The sequence below is a fragment of the Pseudonaja textilis genome, chromosome 6, assembly GCF_049901715.1.
Source record: "Pseudonaja textilis isolate UNSWEBS1 chromosome 6, rPseTex1.2, whole genome shotgun sequence".
NCBI lineage: Eukaryota > Metazoa > Chordata > Lepidosauria > Squamata > Elapidae > Pseudonaja > Pseudonaja textilis.
In genome coordinates, this window is record NC_141995.1 from 9,028,488 (window position 1) to 9,051,759 (window position 23,272).

Consider the following 23,272-nt stretch of genomic DNA (forward strand, 5'->3'; position numbering starts at 1 on the left):
TGCTGCCTTTCAGGAAGACAAATTGCCAAACTGCAGAGAGGCTGACCAAGATGGATTGGAAATTGAACGCAGCCAGCCCAGCGAAGCCTGGAGCTGGCGTTGGTGGGGTTCTTTCGGAGCCTTGGCATTGATTAATATCTGGAAGATGGATGTCTCTTCCCCTGGTGAGGGGGTAGAAAGCCCACTGGTGGGAATTAGAATCGGACGGCCCTGCTTCACTGCACTGTAGGCTAAGCTGAGCCAAGCAAATAAACCTCGACCGGAGAACAAATTGATGGAGTCACAAAGGGCCGGTCGGTAAACTTGCTGACAGTGGAGGAATGGAGGTGAACGGTTGGATGAGGTCCTACCCATTGGTTGCTTGAGTGCTCCCAGAATTCCAGAATTTTGGAACTGCCAGCTGCCCAGAGTCGTCGATTGAGGTGGACAGCTTTCAAAAATGAATGATGGATGAATGGATGAATTCCATGCTAAGGGCAGCCTGACAGTTCTGAGAATTGTAGTTAGATTAGATTAACAGAGTTGGAAGGGACCTTGTAGGTCATTTAGTCCAACCCCCTGCCCAAGGAGGAGACCCTCCACCATTTCTGACCGATGGCAGTCCAATCTCTTCTTGAAAGCCTCCGGTGATGGACTTCTGAAGGCAACTTCTTCTCCATGGGTTGATTGTTCTCTCTGTCAGAAAATTCCTCCTTATTTCCAGGTTGAATCTCTCCTTGTCCAGTTTCCATCCATTATTCCTTGTCTGGCCTTCAGGGGCTTTGGAGAATAGCTTGACCCCCTCCTCTCTGTGGCAGCCCCTCAAATAGTGGAAGGCTGCTATCATGTCTCCCCTGGTTCTTCTCTTCGCTAGACTAGCCATGCCCAGTTCCTGTAACCATTCTTCGTATGTTTTATCCTCCAGTCCCCTAATCATCCTGGTTGCTCTTCTCTGCACTTTTTCTAGAGTCTCAACATCTTTTTTTATAGTTGTGGTGACCAAAACTGAATGCAGTACTCCAGGTGTGGTCTTACTAAGGCTTTATAGAGTGGTATTAGTACCTCACTTGTTCTCGATTGCATCCCTCTGTTAAAGCAGCTTAGGATTGCATTGGCTTTTTTGGCTGCCGCTGCACACAGCTGGCTCATTTCTAAACATGTTTAGCTCATAAAAATGCTGGCTCATCGTTCTATACATGTTTAGAAGTCACCATATAAGGAAAGGGTTATGAAAAACCAAATGCACAGCGGGCAAATGAGGTGAAATTTGGCTCAATAGCAATAACTGCAAGAAGGATCTCTTGAGGGGCTATCACAAGGAAGAGCGGGCCAACCTATTCTTCCAAAGCTCCTGAAGGCCACTGCAGCATCCCCACGGTCACGTGATCAAAATTCGGATGCTTGGCAACTGGTTCATATTTCTGACGGTTTCGGTGTACGGGAGTCCTGTGATCACTTTCTGAAAAGCAAAATCAACGGGGAAGCCAGATTCACCTTACAACCATGTTACTAACTTAACTGCAGTGATTTGGTTAACCACTGTGGCCCGAAGGTCATAAAACAGCCATAGCCATAGCACTTAGACTTCTGTACTGCTTCCCGGTGCTTTTACAGCCCTCTCTAAGCAGTTTTACCGAGTCAGCCTCTTGCCCCCAACAATCTGGCTCCTCACCTCAGAAGGAGGGAAGGCTGAGTCAACCTTGAGCCTGGTGGGATTCGAACTGCCAAATTGCAGGCATCTGGCAGTCAGCAGAAGTAGCCTGTAGTACTGCACTCTAAGTTGAAATGCTATTGCGATTGTTCCTCTGATTGTCACAGTTTTCACAATCTCAAAGCCTTCCCCATCCATCTATAGGAGTTCTCCTTACAGTTTCTTATAGGTAATGAAATTATACTTCAGTCTTCTCTGATTTGCTCGCTTCCCCTTCTAACTGAATTGGGAGCAAATCGTGAAACTATACGGTTATAATATTGGCTGCCCTTACTGCCGATTCTTATCCTCTCTCTATTGTTTCTGTTTCCAGACACTGCCAGTCACCCGGCCTCCATTCAAAATAATAGGGGACAAAGTCTAACAGATTGTATATACCTTGGATCGTGTCAGAACAAAGGCAAAACACAACAGTGGCACAGCTCCCAGCAGTCAGCAGAAGTAGCCTGCAATACTATACTCTAACCACTGCACCACCATGGCTCCTAAGTAACAGCAATAGCAATAGCACTTTGACTTATATGCTGCTTCACAGAGCTTTCCAGCCCTTTCTAAGAGGTTTACAGAATCAGCTTCTTGTCCCCAGCAATCTGGGTCCTCATTTTACCGTCCTCGGAAGGATGGAAGCAAGATAATTTTGCGGCTCAGTTGTAGTCATACATCGAGGACTATCTGGATTGTAAAAACCTTATGGGTGCCCCTAAGAATGTCACGTAGTTTGGATTACTACTCCACAGCTTTTTCCCAAGGTTGGCCACAGCAGATGAAAATCATGCATTCAGACGACACCTTATTTATCTAGCTTATCAATTCCTCCGGCTTAAACAGTTAGCAAGATCAAAAACACTGCACCATAGAGGCTATGCAAAATAAACTACAGATAAACCTTCTATCAGCTCCTTAGCAATGGAACAAGATAACCGTCAGGATTATTCCATGCAATCTGTGCTTACAGGCTTTGCAGATAAGAGTCATCTTCTACGGTATAATAGATGTAAAACTTTCATCACAAGAGGGCTATATATCAGAAATTGTGTAGCTGGGTTTCTTTGGCATTATTAAGATAAAAGGTTGGATAATGTTTGCAAATACTGTTTCCCCAAAAATAAGACCTATCCAGAAAATAAGGTTTAGCATGTTTTACACATGCACCTAATATAAGCCCTACCCACCCACCCACCCCCCAAAATATGCCCTACTTAAGAGCCTGTGCAGCTGGCCACCCACCCATACCATCTGGTTGCTCGCGGTGCCGCAGCTATGAGGTGAGGCAGGATGGTGGTAAGCCTGCACTGGCTTACCTCAGGGCCCTCCGCAGCCAGGTCATCCATGCCCCGACACCTGCCTTGTGGCGGCAGCATTGGCAACCCTCTGGAGCAGGAGCCCACGTGGTTGCCAGCTCACTTCTTCTGCTTGTTCACAGCCTCAACGGAGCAGGAGGCCAAGCAGTGTGTTTGTGCCACGACCATGTGGTGAGGCAGGTGTCGAGGTGTGGATGGCCTGGTTGTGGGGGTCCTGAGGTTAAACCAGTGTGGGCTGTGTGGGGTGGCTCCATCACCGCCTCGCCTTACCTCAGATAAGCCGGTGCAGGGGGCAGTTCCAGAAATTAAGACACCCCTGAAAATAAGCCCTAGTGCTTATTTTGGGGCCCAAAAGAGAATAAGATCCAGTCTTCTTTTCGGGGAAACAGGGGTAGTCTTTGACGTATGATCACAATTGAACCCCAAATTTCTGTGACTAAGCGAGGCGGTTGTTCAGTTGAGTTTTGCCCCTTTTTGCAACATTTCATGCCATAGTCGTTTAAGTGAATCTTTGCAGTTGTTAAGCTATTAGCATGTTGTTAAAGTGAATTTGGATTCCCCACGGACTTTACTGGTCAGAAGATCGCAAAAAAAAGCGATCAAGTGATCCCGGGACCCTGGCAACCGTCATAAAGATGAGTCAGTTGCCAGGCGTCTTGAATTTTAATCCTGTGATTGTGGGGATCCTGCAGTGCTCCTAAGTGTGAAAAATGGTCCTAAGTCACTTTTTGCATTTTTATTATATAAAATCCAAGAGAAAAAGAAAATAGGAGATTAAGGGAGGGGAAGTGAGTGGGGAAAAGGGGAAAGAGAAAAAGAAAGAAAACGGGGCATTGTCTTCAGAGGTGGCATTCAGCAGGTTCTGACCAGTTCTGGAGAACCGGTAGCGGACATTTGGAGTAGTTTGGAGAACCGGCAAATCCCACCTCTGACTGGCCCAGCCCCCATCTCTTCTCTGCCTCCCATTGAGTCCCAGTTGATCGGCTGCGTCTTCTTTCGTTGCCCTGCACAAGAGAACGGAGCTGGAAAGCAGGTTAGCGGGGTGAGGAAGCAATGGAGATTTTGCAGTATCCTTCCCCTGCCACGCCCACTAAGCCACACCACGCCTACCAAGTCACGCCCATAGACCGGTAGTAAAATTTTTTGAATCCCACCATTAATTGTCTTCCAACTCTTCCTAGCACAGCACGAGATAAACACATTCCAACCTCCATTTTTTGCTTTTACACATTCATATATAACTAGCCATTTCTATAACACTAAATATTTCTAATCAACAAAACCAAGATCAAAGTTTCTTTCTTTTTTTCTTCACAAGCACGAATTCCAGAAGTGGATATCCAAATAAAAACCTATTTGCCTCTTTAAATAAAATAATTCAGTTTAACCATTCCTGCTTTATCTTCCTTGCTGTGGAAATAATGTGTATTTCTATCTGCACCTAGTAATCTTTGTGAGCTGCCACCGTTTTTATTTACAAAATTTGTTGTATCCTTTCAAATCCTTTGGCCTTACCGAAAGGAAAAAACAAAGGGGGGGGGACTTTTTTTCCCCCTCACCCTCCTCTTTCCTTTTTTCAGTTCTGTTGTAACGTCGAACGGTGACTAAATGAATTGTTGTAAGTCGAGGACTATCTGTATTGACTATATATGAAATCTACTTCTTAGGATTCAGGCAGGGGTTCCTTACCTTTTTCTCAGCTGAGCGAGCGCCACTAACTCTGTTCGTTTTGGTTCTAGTTTATAGGTCCATTATGAGTGAGGACATTGGATGGGACACATCTGGAGACTTCAAAAGAACTCTCTTGGCGTTGCTGGATGTAAGGAAACTTTTAACCAATTTGTGCAAATGACCCTGCAGTTGCCTTGTGTAATGTATCTTATGGGAAGGTCCTTGTGTGCAGTGCAGCTGTTCACAAATGAATTAATCGAACCCGTTGTCAACCGTCCTGTTGGCACACATAGCAAAAGAAACCCCTGGGATATCTTTTTTTTAATCACCAAGAGTAAAACTTTACCGAGAGATCCATACAGGTCCAGAAGAAGAAAAGCCAGATCTGAGATTTTGGCATGAAGTGCTGTATAGTGAAACCCCCCTTCTTCCTTCCCCTGGGGCTGCCCAGTGTCCATAGTCCGCCAATCCAGGTCAAGCATTTAATTTGGGGGAAACAGTTGGCATCTTTCAGAAGTCTTCTGACCCAGCCTTAGCAGAAGCATGAAACAGACTCCTTGTCATGAAAAACTCCTCTTGATTTATCTCCTGTGAATTAATGGCATTCACACACCAAAAAGTCCAAGCAATAGTTTTTCAAAGAGTTAAATGCAACAACAGACCTTATCAGTTTCTTGAGATAATGGCAAGGCTGTGAGCTCCCAGTCGAAAGGCTGCAAATTAAGTTCTGGCAAGCAGTCTCTGTGGCGTGAATCAGGATAAGCCAGATCTTCAGAAATCCTAACTGTTGTCTCCTGCAACCACCACTCCTCTTTCCTTCTATTTATTCCCCAGCCAGGGAGGGGCTTTTCACCGTCCATGTGTGCTTTGTTTCCCAAGTCGACTCCTTGTCCTCCGTAGTTCCCCTCTCCTAACAGCTCTGCGCATACGCGCGTCTAGAACAGGCCCCAGCTGTTCTTCCTCCTCACTCATATCAGCCTCCAAAGGCAGCTGCCTCTCCAGTGGCTAGGAAATGTCAGAGGGCCCTGGCTCTATCTCTGTTTCCAACGCAGAGCCTCCATCACAGCCTTCCCCAGGCTCCAGAACTGGCCTCCTCATCGTCCGATTCTGCCGCCAACTCTGCTGGCAGCTGGCGGGCTACAACACTTATGACCTTGACGTTGTAAGATTTTTCTCAAGCTGCAAACGGCTCACATGAATCCCTTCTCTCCCTCCCAGCTTCCCAACCTATTCCAATCATACCCCTCCCCCCTCCCATGTTTCTTTGGAAAGAGATATTTTGTGAGTCAACCTTGTCACTCATTATATTTATTCCTATTGGGCTACCCATAGATTTGCATGTGCCACATTTGAGGGGGGCAGGCTCTGTTCCCCTTTTGGACATTGTTAAATAAAAGGGATCTAGTTCTAAGTCTATGTTTCAGGTCTAGTTCTAGAAGAAAGTCTAGTTCAAGAACTAGGTTTAGGTCTAGGTCTAATTCCCACGTCATTCTATTATACTCATTCCTATCGAACCATCCATTTCAATAGGTTTGCATGTCCCACTTTTGACGGCCGGCTCTTTTTCTTTTGGGACAACCTTAAATAAAAAGGGATCTAAGTCTAACTTTCAGGTCTAGTTCTAGAAGAAAGTCTAGTTCTAGAACTAGGTCTAGGTTTAGGTCTAATTCCCACGTCATTCCAGAAGTTGGGTGAGATAGCCACCAAGGTTCCTCCAGAGCTATGGCATCCCCATTTTGGGGAACACACAACAGAGCTGAGAAGAAAGGTATGTGTCAATATTTTGATTCCTAGAAAGGCAAGCTGCCCAACCTTCTCCCTTCTCCTGTGTTCTTGAAGAAGAAGATTGGTCTGTGACAAATAGGGCATCAAGAAAAGGCAATAGCCATGGAGGAAGTGAAGCATTCTTGATATTGGTTGGCAAAATAATGGAGACCCCTTTAGCTTCTTCTCTGGAGCAGTCTTGGCAATGTTAAGGTGTTGTGGACTTCAATTCCCATAATTCCCCAGCCCAGTAGGACTACTTCTATTGCACTTGGAGAATTAATGCAGAAAGAGGAGAGAAGTTGTTAAAAAGAGTTTTCTGATCCTCCTGTCTTCCCTGAAATTGCTCTCAGTTGCCCACCTTAGAACTTCTGATGCTTGAAGTCAAGGAAGAAGAACCCTCCGTAACTATAAGATTCATAACTCCAGTCTTGATTATTCCTGGTTCTGTTTGTATTTCTATAAGTAACTGGATTGCAACAGAAATACTATCAGGGTTGCTTTGGGAAGGAATCGTGCATCTTACTTGCAGAGGATTCGGGATCACGTTGAATGTTATCTTTTACTTCTTCTTTTCAATACAGGCCAAAAGAGATGAAAATCCACAGGCCCATGAAGAGGTAGCAAAGAGGGATGCCCAGGTAATCACAGTTTTGGAAAAGAGCCAGCTACGAGGGTCCTATATATATATATATATATATATATATATATATATATATATATATATATATATTCGCATTTTAAAAAAGCAGAAAGGCCTTTTAAACAATTTGGATATTTAAATATATATATATATATATATATATATATATATATATATATATATATATATATATATTTAAATATCCAAATTGTTTAAAAGGCCTTTCTGCTTTTTTTAAAATGCGAACCAGAAGGCAGATATCCAGACTTGAAAATGCTGTACTTATCTATATTAAAAGATCTAGGCTGGTTGTTTCTCGACCTAAAACAACTTTAAAATGTGTGGACTTCTCCAGCCTGCATATTAAACTGGAGAAACTCTGATCTAGCCTGAAAAAGCCAGATGGACACAAGATGGCGACAAAGTTTTTCTGAATCTCTTTGCTGCCCTCCAGTGGTTGTTTGCGTTTAACAGCCCAGGCATGGTAGTCCAGACTGGGTCTCCAACCTTGACCAACCTTAAGCCTGCAGGACTTCAACTTCCAGAATTCCCCAGCCAGCAAAGTGAAATTGATGCTTGCAACCTCTGACAGTTCCCCACCACTGCCCCAAAAAAGTTGGCTTATCTGTCAAAGGAAGAGTCTTAGTGGGGTTTAATCTGACTATCTCGGAAAGCCTTGTGTAAACAATTGGCATAATAATTGCTCAGAGTATCTTATTTGAAATATTACAGGGGGACAGGAAAAGCTCAGCCATTTTATGCTCCTTCAATTCCTGTTTTCTAGCTCCTATATACTGCCGGTGAGAAGAGATGGGGAACAGATGAGACCAAATTCATCGAGATTCTGAGCACCAGCAGCATTGCTCAACTCAAACTGAGTAAGAAATGGATTGTCTTCTACAGCAAAATAAAAACCGATTAGCTCTTCTCGCATAATTAGCCAGGGTGGCGCAGTGGTTAGAATGCAGTATTGCAGGCTGACTCTGCATTCCATTGCCGGCAGTTCAATCCTGACCGGCTCAAGGTTGACTCAGCCTTCTGTCCTTCTGAGGTTGGCAAAATGAGGACCCGTATTTTGGGCTCAATGTGATGACACTGTAAACTGCTTAGAGAGGGCTGTAAAAGCACTGTGAAGTGGTATATAAGGGTAAGAGTTATTACTATTTGCTCATTTGCCAGGGGAAAAAAAAAACATTTGCAGTTTGGATATATGGTTAGGTTTGCCCAAATGAATCAAGCAAGGTATTTAGGCCATATATGTTATTAACTTTCTCTTGTCCAATGTTCTTCAGATGTATTGTATTGGCTGAGGATCATGGTCTTAGGAAGCCCAATCCAGGAAGTCTGGAATAGCACTTAGCAATAGTGCTTAGACTTTAGTGCTTTACAGCCCTCTCTAAGCGGTTTACAGAGTCAGCCTCTTGCCCCCAACAATCTGGCTCCTCAGTTTACCCACCTTAGAAGGATGGAAGGCTGAGTCAAACTTGAGCTGGTCAGGATCGAATTGCTAAATTGCAGGCAGGCAGCAGAAGTAGCCTGCAGTACTGCATTCTAACCACTGCGCTACCATGGCTCAAATTAATCTTGGTTGGCTAATATAGGTAGTCCTTGACTTATGACCATAACTGAGGCTAGAATTGTAGTCATGCTGGTTGGTTAACACCATCAGACATCAGATGAGCCGTGGCTGGAATGCAATACTGCAGGCTAATTCTGCCGATTGCCAGCAGTTCAATCCTGACCGGCTCAATAATTGACTCAGCCTTCCATCATTCCGAGGACAATAAAATATAAGGACCCAGATGATTGGGGCGGCAATAGGCTGACTCTGTAAAATGGCTTAGAGAGGGCTGTAAAGCACTTTGAAGCAGTATATAAGTCTAAGTGCTATGGCTGTTGGATATACTGATAGGGGTGAGAGCAGAATCCCAGGAGCTGTAATAGGCTGTGAGAAAAACTTGGAGGAAGAGGAGGAAGAATAACTGGTCAGATAAGCCCAGGTGAGGAATAAGGCTGAAAAAAGCATCTTCAGGCTGGACTAGTTCTAAGGGTGTCAAACTCAATTTCATTGAGGGCCCCATCAGGGCTGTGGTTGACCTCAGGGGGTGGGTGGGAATAGGGACGGGGGGAGTGGGTATAGCTGACTGTGTGGGTGTGGCCAACTGGGTGGGCGTGGCCAGCTTAACACCACTCCCCAAACTGCTGCTAAGTTTCCTCTTCACACTGGGTGGACCGGACCAAAGCAATACGGGTTGGTCCCTTACATTTTCCAGGATGGCCCCCAGGGCCAGATCTGACCAGATCGTGGGCCTTGTGTTTGACATCCCTGCTTTTTTTTAAAAAAAAAAGCATGGAAAATAGGATTTCAGGCTGTTACAAACAATATATTGTAAAAGAGTGATGGCTTGCACACAGAGAAGTAAAAGCATTTTGTTCAGGCATCTTAAAGTACGTGCGGCTTGACATTGTTCTCTTTTGTCCTTTCTTAAAGCATTTGAGGAGTACAAAAAACTTAGTGGACACCAGATGGAGGACAGCGTGCTTAACGAAACATCGGGCGATTTTGCCGAACTCCTTTTGGCCGTAGGTAAGGGAAGCGTACGATGATCTTGCGAATGTGCATGGTTAGAATGCAGAAGGGCAGGCTGACTCTGCCCACTGCCAGCAGTTTGATCCTGACCGGCTCAAGGTTGACTCAGCCTTCCATCCTTCTGAAGTTGGTAAAATGAGGGCCCAGATTGTTAGGGGAAATATGCTGATTCTGTAAACTTCTTCGCGAGGGCTGTAAAGGACAATGAAGCAGTGCAGGAAATGATGCAGTTGCAAACCTGATATTCATTAGGACATTTTGAATTTAGACTCCTTTTAAAAAAAATCTTAGTTTTTAGATGTTTAGGCACCTGGGGCTGTATATAAATATAGTGCAAGAAATGAATGCCGTTTTCCGTATTCCTGCAAAAACCTTGGTTTGCTTTCAAAGATCAGGAACTTCGTAAGACAAAATAGATTTCCAACCCTCTTCTTGAGGTCTGTTTTGAAACGTTTTGTCACTAAGGTCTTATTTTGAACGGGTTTTTTTGGTGGAAAAGCAAACTGCAGATTTAATCTTAAACCATATACAGCAGCTAAAGAGGAGGGTGCATTTCTACACTCGCCCTGCTCCAAAATGTAATTTTGATAGGTGCGTTTGCTCTTTATCTGATGAAAATCTGCCGAAACCACACTGCAAATGTAAATATGAAAATTATGCGCAAGAGGGTTATAATAAGGAAACCATGTAAATGGTTGTAATCAAGTACGAGCCCTCAGGTTAATATTTTATTTATTTACGGATTTAATTGTTAGATGCGCTTCCCATGTCTTGTTCATGCATTTCGTATGTGGGATGATTCGCAAATGCTTAAATAATTTACCAGGCTGTTTTTCTGCTTTGTATTCCAATCCTCTGCAAAATATAGCCAGAATAGCATAAAAGGCTTATTTATGTTCAATTCTGGTTTTCCTCTCTTTTTATAGTCAAGTGTGTAAATAACGCCCCTGCCTTCTTTGCTGAAAAACTGCACAGATCCATAAAGGTAAGACAGATATGAGATTGTTTTGCCCAAAGTCAGGTCATCCAGAACCGCCAATCACATTGCTGATTGGTGCCCGCATTATTAGCCGGCAATTATTTATAATTTCAAGAAGGTTTCTCTCTAGGTAAGAGGGATGGAGGGTTGTTCTGCAAATTGGCTGTTCTCCCAACAAATTACAGCTTGCCTGCTTCGTTCAGCTTTGAGATAAATCACCCTGTAAACGCAGAAGTTTGTTGTTTTGACTGGGGAGCCTGAGGTGATCTCGAAAGAGGGCAGAGAAGAGCAACCAAATGATAAGGGGTCTGGAGGCAAAGCCGTATGATGGACAGTCGAGGAAATTAGGTATGCCTAGTTTAACTAGAGGTGATAGGATAGCTGTCTTCTAGTACTTGTGGGGCTGCCACTTAAGAAGAGAAGATGCTCTTATTCTCCAGAGCCCCTGGAGGCGGGACAAGAAGTAATGGATGGAAGCTTGTTAAAATAGAGATCCAACCTAGAACTAAGGAGAAAATTCCTGACAGTGAAAACAATTAATCAGTGGTACGATCTGCATGCAGAAGTTGTGAGGGCTCCATCACTGGAGGTTTTCCAAAAGAGATTGAGTAGCCTTTTGTCTAGAATGGTTATAGGGCCTTCGGCTTGAGCAGAGATTGGACTACAAGACCTCCAAGCAGGGGTGGGCTTCAAAAAATTTAGCCACCGGTTCTGATGGGTGGGTGTGGCCATAGTGGGCATGGCCTAGTCAGCCTTCTGCACTATGGCGGCAGGGAGGAGGCATTTTCACCCTCCCTGGGCTCTGGAGGCTTTCCTTGAGACTCCAGGAGGGCAAAAATAGCCTCCCCAGGTTCCGGAAGCCCTCTGCCCAAACTTCTGGGAGGCCCGAACGTCTGTTTTTCGCCCTCCCTGGGCTCCGGAGGCTCTCTGGAGGCCGGAAACGGGCCTATGTCTGGCTTTCCGGAAACCCATTTTCCGCCCTCCCTGAGCCTCCGCGTGGCCCCTGCACTTATCTGGGATCCAAAATGGGCTGCTTGGAGACTCCTAGGAAGGGAGGGGCAGGGTGGGCAGGGCCAACCAGTCATTGGAACTACCAGTTCGGTGAACCAGATTTAAAATTAGAATCCGGTTCACGTGAACCGGTGTGAACTGGGAGCGGCCCCACCCCTGCCTCCAAGGCCCCTTCCTACTATCGTTTTAAGTGCATTATATGTCAATATTTCTGAAGACGTTTCTCAGGATGATGTAGGCAGGAGAACCTGGTATGCAAAGCTAAGCAAAGTATAGGACCCCTGGAAAAACCGGCTTGAATGCTTCAGCATTTGGTAGAAGCCACAATAATGTCACACACATCATGCACCGTTTTGCACCGTTTGTAGAGCATCATTATGTTCATGAAGTTTCTTTAGCCTCGATTCCCGTTGATGTAAGAGGACAGAAATAAGAATGAGGATAATTTAAAATGGATAGATTAGGGAAATTACTCTGGCACTGAGACCACACCAGTGGTGGGATTTCAAATTTTTTTACTTCCAGTTCTGTGGACGTGGCTTGGTGGGTGTGGCAGGGGAAGGATACTGCAAAGTCCCCCTTCCCTCCCCACCCCACTAACCTGTTTTCCAGCTCTGTTCTCCTGTGCAGGGCAACCAAATCAACCCAGCCAATCAGCTGGGACTCGGGAGGCAGAGAAGAGATGGGGTTGGCAGGGCCAGTCAGAGGTGGGGTTTGCTGGTTCTCCAAACTGCTCAAAATTTCTGCTACCGGTTCTCCAGAACTGGTCAGAACCAGCTAAATACCACCTCTGGACCATACCCTGCATATTTAACCTGGTCGGTTAGTCAATGCGTTTGCACAATATGTTAAACTTGGTCACCATTAAATCATAGTTTTTAGGTCACTTAGTTGGATGGATTGTGCTAATCCAGAAAATAAGTTTATTCAATCTCCAGGGTCAACACAGCATATAAATAAAACCATGGTCAGCATATGTGTCTACGGTATGTTAATACAGCTAATCCTTGTTTAATGACTATCTTCTACAGTGACCTTTGCAATTACAATGAAAAACAATAACAACTTGGCGACCAATCTCAGATTTATGATCTTTGCGGGTCTGTAAAGCGAAGGAAAGCTGAAGTAAGAGTGTGAGCACAGTCAGGATTTTATTTAGCAACCGCTTCGCTTAATGACCAAGTTGCAGCCCCGACAACTACAGAAGGCAGCTTTTGATCATTATAGATAAAACCAGGCATAAATACTTAGATATTATCTAAACCACAATTTTCTTGATCGTTTATTAGGGATCCCCAGTTTTAAAAAATTACTGATTAAAATGCCATATCTCTTTGAGTTTAAAAAAAAACCCTGATCTGCTCATGTTTTGACTATTTAAAGCTGTTTGGGTCTCTGGTGTAAAAATATGTTCTGTGTTTTTGGAAGCGGAGTTTAAAAATTCCTCGTTAATGAGGGTTGTTGTTGTTTTCCTCCTTTGTTTACAGGGACCTGGAACTGATGAAGTCACATTGACCAGAATTCTAGTATCTAGGTCAGAAATTGATCTTCTGGATATTCGACACGAATACAAGAATCTCTATGGAGAGTCTCTGTATTCTGCTATTAGTGTGAGTACTTTCAGTTTATATCTCAGGGACTCTCCAAATTTCTAGGTGTGGGTGATCGGATTGTAAGCAGAAACAGCACACGGTAAGGCAGGTTGCTGAAGTATTCTGGCTTATGGTGAAGATTTTAAACATGGTGTATTCATGGCCGACTAATTCAGCTATCAGGTTTCCAAGTGATGAAGTCCATTTAAAAATAAAGTGCAAAGTCCATCTTCCATAACAATTTCTTTTATTTAGGAAAGCAATCAAATTGGCAAAGTCCGTTGTAATTCCAGATCTGACACAACCTGGAATTGCACCACATAATATTGGAAATTAGAATAACAGCCCCCAAAAGTCACCTTCCCCAATAGAAGTAAATCAACATTGCTTGGTGTCATCAATCTCCATCTCCAGGTCTCATCAGGGTCAGCTTTCGTTCCCACTGGAAGAAGAACCACCTAGCCTAAACAACTCTCTCTATTTCCACTCCTCCCACCTTAGGAATGTGGCAAGCCCGAAACTCTTCCCCCCATAACCAGCAAAGAGAAAGAAAGAAAAGGAATATATTATAAGGCTAAATAAAATGGCTACACACACATGTCAATTTTAGGCTTGACATCAGCTTGTTTAGATGCAACAAATCCAGATCCTTGTATATTTCGAGTACAAGTAATCCTCAGTTAATGACCAGTTAGTTGAAGTGTATGGTGGTCCTTGGTGCTCTGTGAGCCTGGTGCTTTTTCTTGCAGATGCTTCGTTACCTAAACTAGGTAACAACATCAGAACACTGATGATGTTACCTAGTTTGGTAATGAAATGTCTGTAAGGAAACAACCAAGCTCAGAGACCATCAAGGATGCCTCATTTCAATCCTGAACTACAAATATTCTCTTTTATCGCTTAATGCCTGTTCAAAGGTTTGTCAGACACCCTCCCAAAGCCAAGTATGACCCCATTTTAAATTCATAATTGGTGCTATGCGCCCTCCAGAATTCACTCTTATGACTGACCACAGAGGTGTTGCAGCACCCTGTCTTTCTGCCACCACCCCGCCATCCTGTCCCACAGGGTCCACACAGGCTTGGGCTGACCCCCCCCCCACCTGTGGCTGCCTCCTGGAAATGGCCGCCATTTTTGGCACACCCATAATTCCTTGCAGTCGCCCCAAAGTTATGCCTGCTTCCGCGTAGCGTAGGGACAAACTGCTTCCTTCTGCTTCCCTAGTGTGGCCTGCAACCCCTGGTTTGTTAATCCACATTACCAGGGAGTATTAGCTTTGCGTATTAGTGCCCGTGAAGCTCGTTCACACGCACTGAAAGCAGGTAAGCTTATGCTTTGCTCCCGTGTTCAGCAATCCCAAGTAAATGAGGCTCACGCGGCAAACTAAGCTGCGGCGGAGCAAACCGCATTAGGGCTTAACAGGATCTTATGCCGAGGGGCATGCAAATGTGTTCAGCAGGCCTCATTGGAACCGATCATTGCGATGCCTCTCTAAATGAAAAAGGATTTTCTGAGTTCTGCACAGAGAGATTTTGCGATATTGGTTGACAAATGATAAATTCTCTCTCTCTCTCTCTCCCTTCACTCCCTGAGTTAATGTTCTGAGAACGACAAAACAAACAGCTACAGTTTTTCCAAATTCCTGTTACACAGAATGATTTTGTCCTAGTGTTTCTGCAACAGAGCTACGGAGTTGTGTAAGACTTGACAACCCCAAAGTTGGTGTCAGTAGAGACAGAGGAAGCGCACAAACATTTGGGAGCACTTCTAAAATATTGACTTGGGCTAGCCACAGATGTTATTTCAGGCAGCTTCTGTTTTCACCCTCGTGACTGGTATTCTTATTAAACAGGTTCAACCCTCGGTAGGTTTGAAAAGATCATTGAAATTGGGCAGGTGCTCCCTAGATCACTGCTTGTTCCAAATGGGAAATTAAATTTTAAATAACCAGAGGAGAACAAAAACAAGCAACCTAAAGCGACTAAAATTAAAATCGGAGTGCTTTTAGAAGGCGGCAAATAAACCTCCATTTCAGAGGCAAGGAAAATGAGGCTTGTCTGTGTAATTGTGGAAGGGGCTATAAGCTACTTGAAAATAATGTTACCGGTCCTCTTTTTATTGCAGTCAGATACTTCTGGGGATTATCGACGCACCTTGCTCAAGATTTGTGGTGGTGACGACTGATGAGGCCCACTCCGGCTGGCAGCTCTTGTTTCCTGTTGCTTTCACCAGTTCATGGAGCTTTTTAGATATATTTAAGCAAGGGTGTGACTTGCCACTCCTCCTTTTAATTATTTTTTAGTTAGGTATCATAACAGACAGATGTTTACTACACAGTATCTTCAGGCACTGGATGGCTCTGATTTGATTATATACTGTGGATTTGGGATGAAATCTGCACTCACAAGCCAATAATCTGCCAGAAGTTAACCAACCCTGCAACATTGGAATCGGGATGCATACAACACAGTGTTTTATGTACGTCCAGCGACTTGCTAGGACAACTGTGTCCTGAACTGAGCTTTTCTTGTGCTATTCTTGAATTGTTCTAGTGCTGTTTTTGCTGCCCAGCTTTACATTTGCAGGGAACTCACAGCTACCTCAAATGATTTATTTGTATTCCAGATCTGAAGTGCCTTAGGAAAGGAGTTGAAATGCATAGGGTTGTTTAAGAAGTAATTTGGAAAAGTGCTATGGACCACACGGGAACATGAATCTAGAACCCGCCAACTCTTTAAAGCAGCTGCATTGATGTCTCCCTGCAATCTCTGGAAACACCTTTTTTGGAATCAAATCACAAAGAGACTGGCTAAAATAGCATCAGTGGCCCATTTCTTTTGGTCACTTAGAGCAGGAGTCTCTAACCTTGGGGACTTCAACTCCCAAAATTCCTCAGCCAGCCTGTCTGACTGAAGAATTCTGGGAGTTGAAGTCCACAAGTCTTAAAGTTGCTAAGGTTGGAGCCCCTCCTGCCTTAAGAAGACCCAAAATTAAACCATAAACATTTGCCTTTTAAAACAAATAATAAGAATGGCCAAAACCTTTCCAAAGAATCCACAAGATATCAGTGCTAATATTGCCAAATTTCAGCCCTTTTTGCCATGTTATTTTATTGAAACCCTAACGCAAAATAGTTGTGATGATAGCCAACACTTGAAAAAGATACTAATTCATGCTACATATGAACACATTCGTGGTGAAGATAAGCCATTGATGCCCTCATCTGGGGAGGAGGAGGTCCTAGTTTTGATCTATGGCAGGGATGTCAAACTCGAGGCACGGCAGATGGATAGGGCCGGCGGGGTGCTTAGATCTGGCCCATGGGACCATCCTGGAAACAGCAGACTGTCCCGCGTTGCCTCTGCCAGTGAAAATGGAGTTCGTGAGGGCCACATGTAGCCCCACCAAGCTCTGTTTTCACTGGTAGATGGTTGCAGGAGGCTGTCCCAGCTGAAAATAGAGCTCATGACGGCCGCGTGTAGCCCCTCCGAGCTCTGTTTTCACTGGTAGAGGGTTGCAAGAGGCCGTCCCAGCCGAAAACAGAGCTGAGGGCCACGTGTAGCCCCCCCCAGCTCCATTTTCGCTGGTTGAGGGTTGCAGGAGGCCATCCCAGCTGAAAACAGAGCTCATGAGGGCCGCATGTAGCCCCCAAGCTCCGTTTTCATTGGTAGAGGGTTACAGGAGGCCATCACAGCCGAAAACAGCTCATGAGGGCTGCATGTAGCCCCTCTGAGCTCCATTTTCACTGGCAGAGGGTCGCAGGAGGCCGTCACAGCCAAAAACCAAGCTTGGGGGCCCGTTGGCTCAGACCATCACAGGTGCCCAACATGAATAATGTCAAGCTGGCCATACCCACCCTGGCTACACCCTCGAGGTCAAACACAACCCTGACACGGCCCTCAGTGAAATTGAGTTTGACACCCCTGGCCTATGGCACCTCCGGGTTAAATTAATGCGGTGCTGGAAAGTTGCCTGGGTTGAGTTTTTCTTCCCTTTTAGAACGAGGTTTCTGTAAATTGCTGTCTTCCTCTCAGGATGTTTGAGGGTTTCTCTTGGTTGCTTTGAACTGATTCCGTTGTGGGAAGTGGCAAAGGATGGGTTGCGGCCGATGTGGCTGCTTTCACTGACTCCTCTTTCCCTCACTCTTGACACCACCGTTGGAGGGCTTGCCCTTTCTCCTGGGACAGGCCAGCCGGTGGAGTTTTTCTCATGACATCCTTTCCTGGGATTGAGCAAGAGTGAGGAGCCTGGCTGGCTGCTGACTGCCGGGAAAATAAGGCTGCAATGGAGACAGTCCCACGCCTTCCTTTGATCATCAAAACGGGCCCAATCTGCTGACTAAGCGAAAGCCCTCTCTTCTTCATTTCTTCTTCGAAATAAAAATTGAAAGCAAATCTTGTTGCCTGGAATGGAATAAATACTAATAGAAGCAAATGCAGGAGGACTTGTTTTTCAATGTCGTGCAGGTAGTCCTTGACCCTATGACTGCGGTTGACCCACGATTTCTGTTGCTAAGTGAGACATTGGGTGGAAACTAATCAAGGAAAGAACCAGCCTAGAACTGGGAACTTTCTTGATAGTGAGGACAATTAACCAGTGGAACGAGTTGCCTTCAGAAGTTGTGGGTGCTCCATCACTGGAGGTGAAGAAATTGGACAGCCACTTGTCTGGAACGGTATATAGGCTCTCCTGCTTGTGTAGAGGGTTGGCTTGTCAGAAGGTTGCAAAAGGTGATTACGTGACCCTGGGATACTGCAATTGTTATAAATATGAACCAGTTGCCAAGCACCTGGATTTTGATCATGTGACTGTTCAGAGTATTGCAGCGTAAATTCAGCACCAGAAAAGTAAACACAGATGACTGAGTGACTTTAACTTCTTTATAAACATATAAAGCAAGTTTTACAATACCAGTTGTAGATTTCTCCAACATGGAGCAAACTCAGACAGAAGCAGACATGTTACAGGTTCAGAGCAGAACAACTCCTCAGAAAGAGACATCCGTTTCACTTTAGTTCAGCAGGCAAGCAAGTCACACAGCAGAGGAGAGTTTCATTTTCAATAGACTCAGAGCTGCAGAGCTTAATATAGAGCCATGCCTAGGCTGCTTCTACTTTCAGTTTCCAAACAGTCCTCATTGGCTGACTTAGTTGCTATGCCTATTCATTGGCTGACCTTATTACCATGTTCTATTCCAGTTCATGAATGTACTCTTGACAGTGACCATGGGGATGTTGCAATGGTCGTGTGAAAATTGGTCATAAGTCACTTTTTTCAATGCTGTTGTAACCTTGGACAGTCACTAAATGAATGGTTTAGGACTACCTATATAATGACCACCCAATTTGGAAGATGTGGGCAGGTATGGCTAAGTCAAAGAAAGATGAAGAAATGAGGGGGCTGCCTTCTTTGCATGACACAGCACAGATCCATGCATCCCTCCACAGAGGAACAAGGTCTGTTGCTCAGTCCTTCCAATCTAATAAGGACGAGCAGAAGATCCGCGGTTGTAAATGGAACAACTTCTGAGGCAGGAGAAAACTGCTAATTCCGGTGCCAAATCTTCACATCTATGGCATATATGGGAAGTATAGATAGTCCTTGACTTGCAACCTTAATTCAATCAGAATAGGGCTGGAAGGGACCTTGGAGGTCTTCTAGTCTAACCTCCTAGGCTTCTGTTCCAATACCACCACCATCCTCATCATCTTCCTAGAGTTATTCCCAGTGCTGCAGGTTCCGCTTTTCAGATCGACGAACACCATCGTGCACAATCAAATGTAGCCCAACGCACTGAGTTTGCATAATGCACCATCCCAGAAATCGATTAATTGCAATCAGAACAAAGCTGGAAGGGACCTTGGAGGTCTTCTCGTCCAAACCCCTGCTTAAATAGGAGACCCTGTGCCATTTCAGACAAGTGGCTGTCCAGTTTCTTCTTAAAAACCTCCAGTGATGAAACACCCACAACTTTTGAAGGCAATTTGTTCTATTGGTGAATTATCCTCGCTCTTAGGAAATTTCTCCTTCATTCCAGGTTGCTTCTCTCCTTGGTTAGTTTCCATCCATCATTTCTTCTCTTACCTGCTGGTGCTTTGGAAAATAAGGTGATCTCCTTCTCTTTGAGGCAAGTGCTGGTAGTCATGAAACAGGTCATCACATGACCACACACAACTGTGCAACGTTAAGTGAAAGCCATGCACATTAAGTAAACCCGTGTTCCACAATGGGCATTTTTTGGGGGGCGGGGGCAGAAATTGGAAACAAATGTGGAAACCAGCAAAAAACAATGCTGAAAATCATAGTCATGTGACTCTGGGATGCAGCAAAAGCTGTAACTGAGTTGGTTATCATGCATCCAAAATGCAATCCCGTATTTGTGCGGCCATCATAACTGACAACTAAAGGGTTGTCTGTAGCTAAAAGGAGGCCCATTGCAACGCCAAAGGGTTGCTAACCAGGAGTGCCTATAGGGTTCACAGAATAACAGAGTCGGAAGGGACCTTGGAAGTCATCTAGTCCAACCCCCCACCCAAGCAGGAGACCCTACACCATTTCTGACAGATGCCAGTGCAGCCTCTTTTTGAAAGCCTCCAGTGATGAAGCTCCCACAATTTCCGAAGGCAGCTTCTGTTCCATTGGTTGATTGTTCTCACTGTCAGAAAATTCCTCCTTATTTCCAGGTTGACACGTTTGTGGTAATTCCTGTCTCTCCAGTCCAGGGGATGGGCTGCTGGGGAGGTGGTGGGGGGGGTCACAGGGGCTCGGGAGAGCCCCTAGCTAAGACTCTGCAGGGCTCGGAGAGCCCTCAATAACTTCAGAAAGACAAGCAGCAAGGGAAAGCTCTTAATAGGCTTAATTGAACTTCTGGGCCTTCAGCCAAGAGCATTTCACACCTCGTAAAACGTGTTGCAAGCTAGATGAACAATCCACGCAGCGCTTGCGAGGGAAAGGCATTGAGAGAAATCAGATAACATAGCCATTTCCCTCCGAGGGGATTATTTTCCAAATAATGAGAATTACATAACTCACTAGAAACTCCTCTAAGATCCCTCTCACAGTCACTGCTATTAAGCCTGGTTTCACCCAGACTTTTATTTAAGTATTAAATGCATGAAATAATAGAAAAACTTTTTGGTATATATCTTTTTTTAGGTAATTAGGGCAAGGAAGCGAGGTTGAATTGGCCACACCCACCCAGTCACACAACCACCTAGTTGAGCCCACCTGATCACATGGCCGCCCAGCCACACCCACCCAGCCACATGACCACCCAGCCACGCCCACCCAGTCAGTCATTAGGGCAGAGAGCCCCTTGCTAAAAAATTTGAAGCCCACCCCTGTTCTCCACCTCCTTCTGGAAAGCAAACCACCATCATTGAATTCTTCTTTCTCATCCTCTCCTGGAAACGTGAAAAGAGAAGAAATTGTAGCTGGTTCAGCTAAACTTCACACACAGCTTAAACATATTTGCATTTTCTGCTTCCTGTAGTTGGAACAGCTGGGTTAGAATTGTGAATGCCAAGCACAGACTTCTGTTCTTTTCTTACAATTTCACGAAGTCCTGTTTCACCTTTTAAAATAGGTTGGATTTTTTTCTTCTTCTTGCTTTCTGACTTCCATGAAATGGGACACTTTGGCGGCAAAGGGATTTCTCCTTCCCCCCACTTGCGGCTAATATAAACTGAATTTATTTGGGAGGCAATTTCTTCTTTTTCTGTATAATAACCAGAAGGTGGCAGCACGCATACATAAAGTAGAGGACCAAACTTGCTTGTTGGTGTTGTTTCTGGTTTGAGAGGGTAGCTGTGTTAGTCCTTGGTAGCCAAAAAACAGAAGGAAATCTGGTTTTGGGATTTGCTTTTTGATCAAATGTGTTGGTCTAATATATATATGGTATTCAGTTTTGTTCGGGTATTTTCCCACGTCATTATAGTTGCGCTTTTAAAGTTGTAGCAACGTTTGGGCAGAATCTCATCTGCCATCATCAGGCTTCTGTATTGTGTTCGTCTTTGGGTCAGACTTTCACAGCCGTTTCAGTTTTAAATTTGGGGCTTGCCTACTGCTATACCAGAATGGTTTTTTCTTCATCCTGATTGGTTGGGAGTCTTGGTCTGTGTTTATTGGTCTTGGAGTTTGCTGTGTTCTGCTTGATCGGTGTTTCTAATATCTTCTGTCTGTTTTGTGGCTTTTTTTGTCTTGATTGGCTGGCAACATTGTGTTTCCTGTGTTGGAGGCTTTTAGTGTGGTTTGGCTCCGAGTAAATGGATGGCCGTTATTTATTAGGAAGCTAGGTTTCATCTGGGTGCCTGGTTGGGGTGTGTTTGAGCTGGAGGTATCAGGGGGAGTCTGTTTGTGCCCAGGTGTTTGCCTGGCTTGTGGTGTGGAGATTTTTTTGTTTGAGAGTGCAGGCTTCCAGATAATTGACAGTCTGGTGGAGTCATCTCTTCTATTCATGCTTTCAGGTCATTTTTCAATCTCTATGGCTTCTCTGATAATTCTGTAGCTGGGGTTTTCTATTGTGGCTAGGGTTTTGATGCCATTGAAGTTGATGCTATGACCTGTGGCTTTCACATGTTGGACTAGTGAGGAAGTGTGTTCCAGATTTTTGCTGCATTCTCGTGTTCATCAAGGCAGGTACTTATTCTACTATTGATCTGTCTGATGTATGTGGCTGGGCATGATGCGCAGGGGACTTCATATATGCCTTGGTTTTCCAGGTCAATTTTATCTTTGGGGTTTCTTAGGATGGCTGCTATTTTTTTGTCTGTTTTGATGTGATGCCTGCGTAGTATCTTACTGATTTTGTCTGTGGTGCCTCTTATGTAGGGCAGGACAGCGGTTCCATAAGTCTGTTCATCATCTTTATTGTGTCTCAGTGGGTTTTCGTGGATCAGGCCCATGATTTTTCTTTTGTGGAAGACGTTGGCTGTCAGTACTTTGGTCAGGGTGCATAGTTCAGTCTTTATGTATGCCTGGCAGACAAGGGCCTAGCCTAGTGAAGAGAAAGACCAGGGGAGACAGGATAGCAGTCTTTCAGTATTTGAGGGGCTGCCACAGAGGAGGAAGGGATCAAGCTATTTTACAAGGCACCCAAAGACCGGACAAGGAATGATGGATGGAAACTGATCAAGGAGACATTCAACCTGGAAATAAGGAGAAATCTTCTAGCAGTGAGAATAATCAACCAATGGAACAGAAGTTGCCCTCAGAAGTTGTGGGAGCTTCATCACTAGAGGCTTTCAAGGAGAGATTGGACTGCCATTGGTCAGAAATGGTGTAGGGTCTCCTGCTTGGATGGGAGATTGGACTAGATGACCTCCAAGGTCCCTTCCAACTCTGTTAATCTGTTAAAGATCTGTTAACTGATTACATCTATTAACACTGATGATGTAACCTAGTCTGACAAATGAAAGGTCTTCAAGAAAACAATGAAAAAAAAAAAGATCCTTGGCTCCATTTGTTGAGAAAGGTATACCATACTAAAAGTCAAGTGAATTGCAGTTAATGCAAAGCCGGAACTGAAAAATCATACGCCAAAACCTCCAAGTCTAACTTTCTCTTCCCTTAGGTGCCTCCCCTCACGTCCAAGTGAATTCAAAGAAGAATGTTTTGAGATTGGTCGTTTCAAGTGTTGGCTGGTGAGCAGCTACGTTCCATTCCCAGCCAGTTGACCTTGAAGCCTGGTCTCAGGAAGATACTTTTCATTTTGCTTGAAACCTCCCCGCTCCCAACCAGTCCCCCTCCCTGGAGTTCATGTCAGACTGGCACCGAGTGATAGCGAAGTGCTAGCACAAGGAGACAGCTGACAACTTATGTTTGGAAGAGTTTAGCGGTTAAAGGAAACCAGGCCACCAAAGAACACGATGCCTGGACGCCCATCAAAATGGTAGGAGCGGGTATTCCATGTAACCCGGATTTTTTTTTTTTCTCCTAGGAATAATACCAGAAGGATATAGGGAGGATTTAATTTATCTAATAGCACATGGGTTGACGGTGGCTAGAGTAATATATGTGCGATACTGGAAAAA

General features: G+C 44.6%; 1 protein-coding gene across 1 annotated transcript in view; it reads left to right on the forward strand.

Annotated features, from left to right (window-relative positions):
• Positions 1-17,675, forward strand: part of ANXA3 (annexin A3) — a 34,173-nt gene extending 16,498 nt beyond the window's left edge. The window contains exons 7-13 of the mRNA XM_026718930.2: positions 4,731-4,810; positions 7,011-7,067; positions 7,854-7,947; positions 9,561-9,656; positions 10,586-10,644; positions 13,137-13,259; positions 15,366-17,675. Of these exons, the coding sequence (XP_026574715.1) occupies positions 4,731-4,810; positions 7,011-7,067; positions 7,854-7,947; positions 9,561-9,656; positions 10,586-10,644; positions 13,137-13,259; positions 15,366-15,425 (569 nt within the window). The 3' untranslated portion in view covers positions 15,426-17,675. The remainder of the gene's footprint in view (positions 1-4,730; positions 4,811-7,010; positions 7,068-7,853; positions 7,948-9,560; positions 9,657-10,585; positions 10,645-13,136; positions 13,260-15,365) is intronic.
• The last annotated feature ends 5,597 nt before the right edge of the window (positions 17,676-23,272 follow it).